The 13,156-nt window shown below is 50.0% G+C and overlaps 2 protein-coding genes across 4 annotated transcripts; both read right to left on the bottom strand.

The window, feature by feature from the left end:
- Nucleotides 1-255: 255 nt before the first annotated feature.
- Nucleotides 256-5,880, bottom strand: cndp2 (carnosine dipeptidase 2). Of its 2 annotated transcripts, XM_004084643.5 has the most exons (13): nucleotides 5,757-5,880; nucleotides 5,528-5,682; nucleotides 5,040-5,110; nucleotides 4,821-4,964; nucleotides 4,593-4,755; nucleotides 3,523-3,611; nucleotides 2,110-2,310; nucleotides 1,955-2,039; nucleotides 1,727-1,887; nucleotides 1,494-1,658; nucleotides 1,083-1,224; nucleotides 689-836; nucleotides 256-602 (listed from the first exon to the last, which is right to left on the bottom strand). In XM_004084643.5, the coding sequence occupies exons 3-13, from the start codon at nucleotides 5,097-5,099 to the stop codon at nucleotides 536-538; spliced, it is 1,425 nt and encodes a 474-aa protein (XP_004084691.1). In that variant the 5' UTR covers nucleotides 5,100-5,110; nucleotides 5,528-5,682; nucleotides 5,757-5,880; the 3' UTR covers nucleotides 256-535. The 2 variants fall into 2 exon arrangements, with proteins under 2 accessions (XP_004084691.1, XP_020555724.1); XM_020700065.3 differs by lacking the exon at nucleotides 5,757-5,880 and having other exon boundaries at nucleotides 5,189-5,566.
- A 1,034-nt stretch (nucleotides 5,881-6,914) lies between these two features.
- On the bottom strand, nucleotides 6,915-13,035 carry LOC101157662 (uncharacterized). Of its 2 annotated transcripts, none has more exons than XM_023959842.2 (13): nucleotides 12,773-13,035; nucleotides 11,205-11,291; nucleotides 11,040-11,144; nucleotides 10,681-10,959; nucleotides 10,485-10,603; nucleotides 10,088-10,406; nucleotides 9,906-10,019; nucleotides 9,654-9,826; nucleotides 8,743-8,840; nucleotides 7,581-7,717; nucleotides 7,327-7,507; nucleotides 7,124-7,259; nucleotides 6,915-7,046 (listed from the first exon to the last, which is right to left on the bottom strand). In XM_023959842.2, the coding sequence occupies exons 1-13, from the start codon at nucleotides 12,960-12,962 to the stop codon at nucleotides 6,939-6,941; spliced, it is 2,046 nt and encodes a 681-aa protein (XP_023815610.1). In that variant the 5' UTR covers nucleotides 12,963-13,035; the 3' UTR covers nucleotides 6,915-6,938. The 2 variants fall into 2 exon arrangements, with proteins under 2 accessions (XP_023815610.1, XP_078811323.1); XM_078955197.1 differs by having other exon boundaries at nucleotides 11,040-11,157; nucleotides 12,773-12,898.
- Nucleotides 13,036-13,156: the final 121 nt, after the last annotated feature.

Genomic DNA, 13,156 nt, shown 5'->3' with positions numbered 1-13,156 from the left:
CCTTTTCAATGGTGACACATTGGGAACCTTCTGTAACTTTCACCTGAAACAGGTTCTCATCTATTTCCACCTTTTCTCCATAGTTTTGTCTCGTTTGCTCTCTCCTTTTCTTTACTTTGGAAGCATGTATTGTTTGGCTTCCACCAGCATGACATTATGGCATTTCAATTTTTATTACAATCTTATTCACTAACCCAAATAAAAACGTCCTGAATCCCCGAGGTTCTCTGTGGTGAAAAACCATCAAAGAGAAGCTTTTACTGTATAAACCACCAAACTTTAGGAATCCCTTTATTGGTAGACATTTCTCGTTTACATGGAGATGTGAATGATTGGTGTAGAAAGTGCTGTGACTGTCCTTCACAGTTTCTGTCTGGATCTCAAAGCGGTAAACTAACTGAAACAGAAATCAGGTAAAGCAGTTTTTATCCCCATTCCTGACATCCAAACTGCCTTAATCAGCAGAATCACAGAAGAAGTTGTTCATCCCTGAAGAGTCGATTGGGACCGATGGAAACAGAGATGTCGCATCAGCTCATTCCAGCTGGGAGACCTCGTGGAAGTACGCCCCCAGCATCTTGATGCCCTCAACGTAGTTTGATCTGCAAGACCAGAGACGAGTCCACTTCAGCGTAAAGAGACCGGGCCTTTCCTGAAACGTGCTCATGGGCGGGGCGGGGAATCCAACCTGTTGATCTTTTCGTTTTGGGAGTGCGCTCCGTCGTCGGACGAGCCTAAAGGCAGCAGCATGACGTTCCGGCCCGTCGCCTCCTGGAAGGTCAGGGTCACCGGGATGCTCCCGCCTTCACGGGTCAAGTCCGGCTCAACGCCAAACACTGAACAGAACAGAACCAGAACCACAGAGATGATCACACCTGGAATGCTCCCGTAGGAGCAGGAAGTCCCAGCATGCATCTGTGACGCTGTTCCTGTGGGGCTTTTGCAGCAGGAGCCCCACAGGAACAGCGTTGGAGACGCTTTGAAGCCTGAAAGCTTCAGTGTATGAACCCCACGGCTCATAATGTGTAGGTTAAGAGGGCCGGTGCGTTCAAGGACCAGCCGGCGCTCTTCTGCATTCTCACCCGTCTTCATAGCCTTGCGACCCGCCATGTAGTGCGGGTGGTTGAAGTCAGAGACCCAGGCTTTGGCTCCATGGCCGCTGTACACGTTCAGCTTGTTGGGGCTCTCCAGTTCCTGAAACTTCTTCTGCACGTAGTCGATCACCTCAAGGGGGAAAAGAAAACAGGAGTTCCTGAAACTTTGTTCTGACATTTCCAGCTGCAGGCGTCTGGATCAAATGAAGACAAAGGCATTGAAGTGCAGATGGAAACGTGTTTTCTGTGTCCAGGACTTTCACCGGCAGATCTTTCCAGATACAAATGGACACATTCACATCCAGGACTTTAGCTTTTTCAGGATTTAGGACTAAACTGTTGGTGAACTTTTCCATCACTGATTCCTTTTCTGGTCAAAGGAACCGGCAGCACATTTACCTGTTTCTCCACGACCTTTGGGTCCATGTCCGGAACCAGACGAATGGAGAACTTGCCAGTAACTTTGCGAGGAATGACGGTCTTTGCTCCGACGTCGGAGAAGGCTCCTTCAATCCCGTGGAGAGACAGAGAGGGGTATCTCCAGCGGTGCATGAGGATCTCCTCCTGGACAGAGAAGGGCTCCTTGATGACATCACACCTCGTTAGAGTTTTAACTGCAGGTCCGTCCTTACTTTGGTTTTATGGAGCAGCTTCCTGACTCCCACATCCTTGCTGTATTCCTCCAAGTCAAACTCGATGGCCCCGTAGAGCTCCTCCTCCTCTTTGGTCAGAGGAGCAACGCCATCGTGGATCCCAGGAACCAGAATCTTCCCTTTTTTGTCAACCAGGGAGCCTTTAAAGACAAAGACACTGAAACTGCATCTGCTAGACGTCAAAACAGCGCTTTGGGCGTTCCGTACCCATCAGTGCGATCAGGTCGGTCATGGCCTCATGAACGGAGCCACCAAACACCCCTGAGTGCAGGTCCTTGTCACTGCCTTCCACCTGGGGGTTCAAGAGCAAACAGGGGTTGAAGCTGCAGCAGGAAGCAGGATTTAGTGCTGAAAGCTCCAACCTCCATGAAGAAGTAGCAGATCCCTCTCAGGCCGTAGGTGATGCAGGGCTTGGTCTTCCCCAGCCAGTAGTTGTCAGAGATGCAGACGTAGTCCACGTCCTTCAGGAAGGAGTCTTTCTGAGAGAACACCAGCTCATCCAGACCTTCTGATCCGGACTCCTCCATGCCCTCCAGGCAGAACTTGATGTTGATGGGAAGTTCCTGCAACACACGTCCAGAGAAACCTCAAGGTCTCCGTCTGTTTTCTTCAGGATCTCATCGTATCCGACCAAGAAGGTTCCGGACTAAACCCAAGTTCAGTTTGAGTTACAGACGGAGAGCAGGAAGCGAGCCGGACCCTAACCCGGACTACAGAACCAGAACCGGGCCCGAAGAATCACACGAGCTCCTTCATGCAGATGTATTTAAGCATTAGTGGGTGTGTGTGTGTGCATTTGTGTGTGTGTGTGTGCATTTGTGTGTGTGTGTGTGCATTTGTGTGTGTGTGTGTACATTTGTGTGTGTTTGTACATGTGTGTGTGAATCTGTACATGTGTGTGTGAATCTGTACATGTGTGTGTGTGTTTGTACGCGTGTGTGTACATGTGTGTGTCTTTGTACATTTGTGTGTGTGTGTACATTTTTGTGTGTGTGTACATTTGTGTGTGTGTGTACATTTTGTGTGTGTGTACACTTGTGTGTGTGTACACTTGTGTGTGTTTGTACATGTGTGTGTGTACATTTACGTGTGTGTACATTTACGTGTGTGTACATTTGTGTGTGTTTGTAAATGTGTGTGTGTGCATGTGTGTGTGAATCTGTACATGTGTGTGTGAATCTGTACATGTGTGTGTGTGTGTACATGTGTGTGTGTTTGTACATGTGTGTGTGTGTTTGTACATGTGTGTGTGTGTTTGTACATGTGTGTGTGTGTTTGTACATGTGTGTGTGTGTTTGTACATGTGTGTGTGAATGTGTACATGTGTGTGTGTTTGTAAATGTGTGTTTGTGTGCAAACCTTCAAACTCTGACGCGTCACATGATGCGATTTTCCCGCCACTAATGAGAACAAAATGCAGTTTTCAAAATAAAACTTCCTGAACTTTTTCCTCCGTCAGAATTCTGTCTTTGGACCGGAGGCCAGAACCTAAACTGGATTAGGGCGGTTCAGACGCTCCCAGGTAACACGGCACAGGTATTGGTTTATCCCAAAAGAGAAACAATAACAAACATATAAAATGTTAAGCATGTTTACTAGAGAATTAAAAAAACATCTGACTAGTTGTGACAATTCTGTGTTTCTGATCAGATCATTATTCACTGATGACAGTGATTCTGTCAGGAAGTGTGCGGATCACGCATGACAGAGCACTTCTACATTGTTATCCTGACAGTAAGCAGAGGAAGACGAGCCAGAGTGAGGAAGACGAGCACCTGCTTGATCTTCTGGTAGGCCTCGATGCAGTTCAGCCAGGCCAGAACCGGGCCTTTGTCATCAGTGGATCCTCTTCCATACAGCTTTCCTTTAAAGACACAGAAACCATCACTTCAGGAGGAAGACGTTCCACCCTCCTCATCAACCATCAGCTCCACAGAGCGAGGAGGCGCCGGTGCTGACGGCGCTCCACAGCTGACGGCGCTCCACAGCTGACGGCGCAGAAGCGTTTAGGAAGTGAGATCAGCTGATCGTCTGCTGAGGTTAGCGGTGACTCCACCAACATCCCTGAAACCGAATCCAAGCAGAAGTCCACCTTCATCACAAAGCCTTAGTCACATGACCTGTTCTGGGGGGGAGGGGGTGACCCGTTCTGGTTCTGCCGGTGTTTGGCTCGTAGAGAGGAGCGGCCGCACCTTAAGGGGAGCACAGGTGTGTCTCCTCATGGGACGTACCATTGTCCTGCGTAGGGGAGGTGTCTGGTGAAGCATTCCTAAGGATAATGGAAGTGTCACGCGCTCATGACGGACAGGTGACGCTGCGTACGGCGTCCTCACCCTTACAAAAGCGGGTCACGGAGCGATGCCCCGCCTGTGTGTCCCGGACAGGTTTGACCTTTGACCAGCCCGTGTCCACCTGTCAGGACGGCTGGGACTAAGGCCTGAAACAACCACCTTTCTTAGGAAACGTGCTGCGGCCGCGGGTCCAAAGGTGGTTGCAGCTCAGGTTGATGTGGATCTGCAGCGGTCATAAAATCTGTAATCTGCTGGTAAACGGTTTACCGCTGCACCCCAGCAGCAGCGCGGCGTGCAGCGAGACCAGCTCCACCCTGAAACCCCCACGGTCTGAGACGTCAGTCCACTGGAGACCTCGACCTCCAGCAACTATCAGAGTGGAGATGCGTCCGTCAACAGAAAGTGAGACGGAGACGCGCAGCGGGAAGCACGCCGGGTCTAGTCTGAGACCTGAGACCTGCAGAGGGACCCGTAACCACCGACACTTTGGCCTCTGCAGACAGAAAGGTCCCGGATCGGGTTCCTCACACCTGCAAGATCAGGAGCCAAGTTACCGTCTCTCTCCACCAGCGTGAAGGGCTCCGTGTCCCAGCCGTCCTCCACGCTGGCCGGCTGGACGTCCAGGTGGCCGTAGATGCAGACCGTCTTCTTGGCCGGGTCCGAGCCCAGAGAGCCCAGGATGATGGGGGGCAGCGGGAGGAGCTCCCCTGAAGACAGCTGGGGTGAGAGGACAGCGGTGAGCTACGGAGGGACGTGGGGGACGTCTGCTGGACAACACCCACCTTCTGGGTGCCCACGTCCACCAGCTCCACGGTCCCCCCCAGCCTCTCGATGTCCTTGGCCGCCATCTCCATCATCCTCCGGATTTCTCCTCGCTTCTCGGGCCAAGCCGAGACGCTCTGGACGGACACCCAGTCTGCCAGGCGCTGGAACCACATGATGCAGAACCCGTCCTGAACCGGTCCTGACTAGGCTGGGACGGAACCGGCAGAGGATCCTACCTGAACGTAGGTGTCCTGGTTCTGGTCCACATGCTGGAACAGAGCCTGGAGATGAGCCATGGCCGCCGGAGCTGCGGGTTCGGAGCACAACTTTGGATCTGAGCTCTGAACTGTCTGCGCGGAACAAACCGCACCTCCCTCCCGCAAACCTGCTGACGCTGCGTCTGCAGCTCCGTCACGCACGCGGCGCGTGACAGCACGAGCTTGCGCGGGAGTTCCGGTCCAAATGTCCACGAATAAAAGTTTTAAGCGATCCGGACAAAAGTTCAGCCTCAACCTGCAGGAGTTTCTCTGGAGGACAAACGTCCGGATGGAGTCTGACAGATTATTCCAGATTATCGAGCAAAAGCAGAATAAACGTTTCTGCCAGAACCGCTTTTCTTTTTTAAAGTTTTACAGAAAAACTGGAAAATCCTCCGAAACGTCACTGCGGGTCTGAAACCCAACATGGGGAGAGTTTTAACCCGCTAAAAGCTGCAGAGACTCACCTGAGCTGCTGATGAAGCCGAACCGTTCAAGATCAATTCAACTTCCGGTTAGACCGCCGCTTCCGGTCCCCGCTGCTTAAAGCGGTGCTGTCTCTCTCTCTCTCTCTCTTTGCCCCCGCTCTCTCTCTCTGGTGACCTCCAGTGGGGGGGGTCACCTACCAGATGAGTCAGATAAGGACCAGTTTGTGTTGAATTTTCTTACCCGCAGAAGTTGAAGTGTTTTTGTTACCGTATGTAGTGAACAGATCTGTGGATGGAGATCCAGCACACGTGTTGATAACAGAACCACTGATGCATCATTAAACCCAAGACAGTCGGCTGTCTGTCCCCATGACAGTGGACTGTAACGGATGATGGACTGACATGGAAAACACATGTTAGCAAAATAATCAGGTTTCTATGCAGAGCTAAGAATGTGTTTAACAGTAAGTCCTTGAGTGTCAGACTGCTCTTTTATTCTCATTCTAATTATTGTATGGACCACGACTGAAAAGGCAAAGATAAGTGGCGGTGCGGCAACTCTAGTGGTCGTTGGCAGGATGCAGACCATGAAGTGACGGGGCAGTTGGTGGGTGACGGGGCAGTTGGTGGGTGACGGGGCAGTTGGTGGGTGACGGGGCAGTTGGTGGGTGACGGGGCAGTTGGTGGGTGACGGGGCAGTTGGTGGGTGACGGGGCAGTTGGTGGGTGACGGGGCAGTTGGTGGGTGACGGGGCAGTTGGTGGGTGACGGGGCAGTTGGTGGGTGACGGGGCAGTTGGTGGGTGACGGGGCAGTTAGTGGGTGACGGGGCAGTTGGTGGGTGACGGGGCAGTTGGTGGGTGACGGGGCAGTTGGTGGGTGACGGGGCAGTTTGTGGGTGACGGGGCAGTTAGTGGGTGACGGGGCAGTTTGGTAGGAGAGAAGGAAAATATTAAAAGAAAAGCTCCACAGAAGGAAAAGAAAAGAAAAAATATAAAATAAAGAAAAGCTCCACAGAAGGAAAAGAAAAGAAAAAATATAAAAGAAAGAAAAGCTCCACAGAAGGAAACGCCGTCTGATTTACTGGGATTCTTTTCCTTGTTTAAATTGTACTCGATTACAGTAGAGCGGTACTTGTACTCGACCCTGAATGACCCTCCACTTTCAGAACCCGTCTGGTTCCAGCTGATGTTCTTCTCGTTTACTCGTCAAGAGCAGAAAGAACTTCCAGTGATGAATAATCATGACTAATAAAGATGAACTTATGCGGTTTAGAAACTTTCAGACTTCAGAATCATTTTTGTTCCGTCTTTTGTCTTCTTCCTCGCCTGAAACTTTCTGATGTTTACAGGAGACTAAAGGTCACAGAACCTAAAGCAACCTGGAAGGTCCCGTTCTGTTCCCCAGCAAGAACAACGTCTCAGAACATTTTCACACGTTTGCTCTTTATTTTCATCTCCAGGTTTCTGGGGTTTGCTGATCCAGGCGTCCATCCAAGCAGCGCTCCTCACACGACCGCTGGTTGGGGTCACAGACGTCTGTGGAGCACAGGAAGTAGATCTGCAGAGGGACGGCGTCCTGCAGTCGTCAGCAGACGTGGCTTTCTGCGTCACGGTCAGGAACACGCATCGGCTCACCTCTTCATTCAAGAACACGTCTGTCTTCAGAGACATGGACCGGAACGCGTCCACCACAAAGCGTCTCTGATGGCAGCTGTCAGGAAAGTCCTTCACTTTAAGGACGGACACGGATGGATCGTCGGGATTGGAGCATCTGGAACCACAAACCCAGGCGCAGAGTCAGAACCGACGGAGGGACGGAGCGAGGAAGCCACGCCTACCTTTCATAGACCAGAACCATGCCGTTTGTGGCCGAGCGAGGACGAGCCAGGCAGTAGTTCACAAGAATGACGGCGTCCGGATGAGGAGGAGACCGCAACCTCAACTCCAGATACACGGGATGGCCAAGGAGGAAACGCAAAGGCTGATGGGAGGCGGAGAAATAGCTGGAATAGGTGTGATCTAGAGAAAAATGTCCAATTCATTCAGTCTGTCTAATCCTTGAAAAACATGGATGACCTGAAGAGAATCTGACCTTTAGCGATTCTTAGCTGGACAGAATGACGATCACCTGAGACGACCGATGAAGGTGAGGAAGACAGCGTGAAGCCGGGTCTGCTCACCGACTGCTGAGCGGCGCTGGGTTTGCTGAAGCGACACTCAACCAAGAATCTGGAAAACCAGCAGAAAAGTTACCAGCCGGACTCGGCCGGACGCAGCCGGACTCGGGCGGACCCAGCCGGACTCGGGCGGACCCAGCCGGACTCGGCCGGACCCAGCCGGACTCGGGCGGACCCAGCCGGACCCAGCCGGACCCAGCCGGACTCAGCCGGACTCAGCCGGACCCAGCCGGACCCAGCCGGACTCAGCCGGACTCAGCCGGACCCAGTCAGGCCCCACAACACAGGGACCAAAACCACAAAGGATAACTTCTCCTTTGAGGATTCTAGACATCACTTTAGACTTTACTGCACATGTTGGTCATTTTAAGCTCTACATTTGTATTTTTCTTTCTCTAGAACTTTGACCAAACTTTGGCCAAGGTTAAACCTCTCCTTTCTCGTTATGACTTTGAGATTTTAATCCATGCTTTTATTTCACCTCGTTTGGACTACTGTAATGCTCTCTATGTTGGGCTTTCCCAGAAATGACTTGCTCGTTTGCAGTTAGTCCAAAATGCTGCTGTCCGTCTTCTAACTGGTACATGGAAACAAGAACATATCACTCCCATTTTAGCATCTCTTCATTGGCTCCCAGTTCGCTTACGCATTGATTTTAAAATTCTCCTATTTTTTTTTAAATGTCTCCATGGACTCGCTCCAAAATATCTGTCTGACCTGATTCAGGTGTACACTCCCCCCCGCTCCCTTAGGTCAACAAATCAGACACAGCTGGTCGTCTCGAAGACCAGGAGAAAACGGAGAGGTGACCGAGCCTTCTCGGTCTTCAGACCACAAATCTGGAAGGAATTGCCCCTGTACCTCAGACAGATAGACTCACTTAGTATTTTTAAATCTGCTCTTAAAACATATTTTTTCACTTTGGCTTTTAACTGAGTTGGAATCCGGACCTATTTTATGTGTTTTATGCTTTATATTGTCATGTGCTTTTATTCAGTTTTGTGTTGTTCAGCACTTTGGTGAACCTTGTTCTGCTTAAAGTGCTTTATAAATAAAGTTGAGTTCCGTTGCACTGACCTGAGCGGGTCACTTCTTGTAACTTTGCCGTACTTTAAGGTCAGAGGTTGCACCACAGTGTGCACTTCAAGTTGGTGGATCTCCATGTCACCATGTTCCTGTTAAAACAAAAATCCACTGAGGTACGATGAAGTGTGGAGATCCTGGATGAGACAAAAATAGAGGCTGACATCCACCTAGAACAAGGATCCGCCGCGACGGATGCAGGAAGTGACCGACGTTTGTAAAAAGTGACCATGTGGTGAAGAAAGGGCTGAGAAAGCAGTTTTAACACTTCAGACACACATTCATTCAGAGGAGAGTTTAAAACGTCCAAACTTTACACACAGAGGGACAGATGTGCTGTAGATGAAGGCCAGTCATTCTTTAAGGTCCTAACTTAACATCAAACACAAATGAAATGTTAGTTTCATTTCTTCACATGAAACTAAACACATTTTTACCCAAATTACTGTTGATTTCTGATTTTAAGGAAGAGACAAAAAAAGAAAAGATTTGGAAACAAAAAAACTTGACATTAAATCTGGGTTCATATGAAATGTTTCTTATACATTTTCATATCCTCACTGAATCCCTTTAGGGGTCACGGGGTTGCTGGAGCCTATTCGGGCAACTGTTGAGTGAAGGCGGGGTTTCAATCCTGGACAGGTAAGCCAGTCTGTCCCAGGGCTACAGACTCACCTGTGGGACATTTTAGAGACACTACTGAACCTGTGAAGCATGTTTTTAGAATGTGGGGGGAAACCAGGAGAACACGGAAACTACACTTAGAATAAAACCCCACCGGGATTCAAACCAAGACCTTCCCAGTGTCCAGTGAGCGTGCTAACCACTCCTCCACTGAGCAGGCTAAACAGACCAAATGTCATCATAGATCAAGAACCAAAGGTTTCCTCTGAACACAAACTTACGTAAGAATGAGCTCCACAGTCCGTAAACTTGACCTTAAAAACTGCGACCTCTTGGTTGACGATGGTCGGCTTACAAAGCGGTTCTCCGGGGAAAAACAGGCTCCTGGGCTCCACAGGAACGGAGGCGCTGTGCTGACGAATGGCAAACACAAAGTGTCGGTCTGCGGTGCATTCTAAAGGGACCAAAAGGACAGGAATGTTGGCATTGGTGTACGTTGGACACTAGCGTGGAAGCGTTTACCGCCGTCTTACCGTCCAGAGGGTAGTAGCAGGAACCATCCGAGCAACAGCCGCTCTTCCTACACATGGAGGCAGACGCTCCAGACGGACCACACGGTATCCTCTCTTTAACGCCAACGGCACAGTCTGGAGGCCGTAAAGAACATTCAGAGACCGGACCTTCAGCTGCACCGGGGAATGCGGCTCGGACTCACTGAGCGGACTGGGTGGTGTCGCTGGTGCAGCGGTTCTGTGGAGACTCTTTGGGGGCTTGGCAGCTCCTGGGGCACTGCTTCGCTGAAGGCTTCCTCTGGATTTGGCGTGGCTTGGATTGTACGGCACTGATGGCGCCGACACCGTACTTTGGGGAAAGCATTTCGGAGGTTTGGCTGGCATGGTCCTTTTTTTGCAGTTTGGGTCACTGGCGGACACGCGTGGAAGCTGCCCCGATACAAACTTTGAACTTTCTACACAAAATACACGGAACTCTTCAGCTTGACTTGATGTGTTGACAAACAGCTGCAGGATGTAAACCTGAAATGTGTGGACCGGTGTGAGTTCCAGGCACACAAACGTTTAGCCAACAGAGGTGACAACTTTACGATAACATACATCATCGTCTTCCTCTTTAACGTGACACCCAGTAAAGGGTAGAGTCAAGGTGTTGTTGACGTGGTCCATGCGATACCTGCAGTACTCTGGAGCCTGCTGGGCAGACATGTTTGTTGTACCTGAAAACAAACTAAAGTTGTTGTAAAACGGAGAAAACCGATGAGAAAACAAGAAGACTACGACGCCAGGGTCATACCCACTACTTGAACTTCGGTCAGCAGGCCTGGTGGGAAGGTGATCCTGAATCCATCGTTGGGACACGTCACGTACAGCCCATCCAAACTCGACGTAGTACAGCCTGTCCAGTCCTTGGGATGGGCAGCCACAAACAACACGGCGTACTCACTGCCTTTGGAGTCGAGCCGCTCGGACACTACCGCACCCTTCCGGGCACCAAAAGGATCCCAAGATTCAGAGATTTCTTTAGCGTCTTCGAGAGTCTCGTCTTCATAGTCGTCGTGGTCGGCATCGTCACCTGGAGGAAGACGGTGTTTCTCATGTTCTTTGTTTTACAGGACAGACTGTGACACCAGCTCAAGAAGATCCGTCCTCTACCTTCAGCTTCCAGAAGGACATCTTCTGGAGAAGCTGCAGTGACGGCAGCGCCTTCAACTCCATGGAAAATGCCGTCTTTGTAATCATCAAAGGCGACATTTGAATCTGGAGAAGAATTCTGTCAGAGGTTGGGACAGATTCAAAAACTCCTCCCAACAGAAATACCTTCAGCTTCCTGGAGTCCACCTTCACTGACGGCCATGCCTTCCACTCCCTCATCAATGTAATCATCATAGTCAATGTAGTCATCAGCTGCAAGACAGGAGAGATGGTCAGAACATCCCCAGAGGAGAACATCAGCAGAAGCTCGTGTCAGAGCTTTGATCATCATGATGGTCTTCAGCTGGAGGACAATGGAGGCGATGAACCGCCCTGCAACTGAAAGGCCTGCAGGAAAACCAGTCCCCTCAAATCTGATGCTCTCCATTCCTGACCCTCACTGGTTTCTGCTTAAAGAACCTTTATTAGAACCAAACGCGAGACAGAACCCTGCAGTCTAACCTGCACATTAGCCAGAAGCATGAACAGGTTTCCAGCATTTTGCTGAACTCCATGAAATGTTGGTGCAGCTCTCAGAGTTCATGTCTTCTAATGTTCTGTAAAAGGATTTGAACTCAAACAAAGCTGTAGATCAGACCGTTAACACTTGTGGATGTGGAACTGACCCACAATAAACAGTTCAAAAATGTCACGTTTGAACAAACTCTGTATTTATTACCACAACATGACTACATTGTGTGTAGAAAGAATATCAAATACATGGAAAATGTCTCTTAATGCAAAAAAGACAAGACTCTCCTGTTTATGTTCAATCTTCTTAGTGTATCCTTGACCAAACGCATTTGATGTCAAACTCTAAATGTAAAAGTCTTATTCTACTATAGTGAACAGCAGCCTTGGTGGAATCATTCCAAACCCTTAGCAGCAGGTAGAACAGAACAAAAAGGCCATTTCTAAGGTTTCGGTTGAGCTCCAACCTCCACTCTGACCTGTGAAGACGCCATCAACAGCTGCTCGTTCTATGGGCGCCGCTGGAAACGTCCGGAATGGGACCTGAGGAAACCGTTTAACGCCGACTGCTGCCAGTTCCGTTGTGGGGTTCTAAGGTCCCGCTCCCATCCTGTCCTGATCCAAAGCCATCCCAGTGGTCTTTTCAAGACGATGAGGCTGTTTTTAACCAAAAACCTGTCCTTTTCCAGGAAATATTTTCTGCAGAGTGACAGGAATTCAGTAGAAATTCACCTCTGAGTGGTGTGAGCCCGACCCCACTTCCCATTACCCCTCTGTTTACACACTGGTGAGCTATCCATCCGGACTGGATCCAGACTGGAAAACCAAGACGTTCATGGATGTGTCTGCAGGTGGATGATCAGAATGGAGCAGAGCAGGAAGCTCAGTGCTGCTGCTGTAGGTCTGACGTCACATCTACAGCTTCCCTCACCTGATCCTGATTCACAACCATTTAAATAAAGAAATACTCACAAATGTCAAAGCTTCATTTTGTTTTCATCATCAGAAAAATGCCACAAAAACCGGATTTTCAGGAGCGGCTCTTCCACCAATCAAGTCCCTCCTTCAGCTGCGCAGACTCACGGGAGATCCCATTTATTCTCCCGGGCTTTTTCCGTCGTTAAAGTATTTAAACCAATTCTACATTTTAAATGTCGTTGATTTTCAGTTCAGTTTTCCCTTTGGTGCTTTTTTGAAGCTAAATCGCGGGTTTGCGGGTTCACCTGCGGTCAGGTTGAATGGTTCGTTCCATCCTCCGTTAGGCTGCTCGAACCCCCGAACCGGAAGAAGCAGGAGCAGCGTCCCGCTCACGAGCGCCCGCAGCCGCGCTCCCCGCCCCGCCATCGGCCTCCGGACGGCCGGAAGCTGCGGCTCTTCCCTGGACGGCCGGCTCGTGGGCGGGGCTTCCTCCATGCTGATTGGTGGACCTTAATTGGACACCTGGAGGCCCTTAATGGCACCAACACACCTGTAGAAAACCTCCCTCTCCCAAAATGGATCCATTGAAGCTTCATATATGGTTTCAGGAGAAAAAAGTCCTTTGGAGCATCTTCTGGTCTGATCGTTGATAAAATGGATGAGTTTTCTGTCATAAAACACACCTGTGT

The sequence above is a fragment of the Oryzias latipes genome, chromosome 11, assembly GCF_053564925.1.
Source record: "Oryzias latipes strain Hd-rR chromosome 11, Olatipes_Hd-rR_3.1".
Lineage (NCBI taxonomy): Eukaryota > Metazoa > Chordata > Actinopteri > Beloniformes > Adrianichthyidae > Oryzias > Oryzias latipes.
This window is presented reverse-complemented; position numbering and strand designations above follow the sequence as displayed.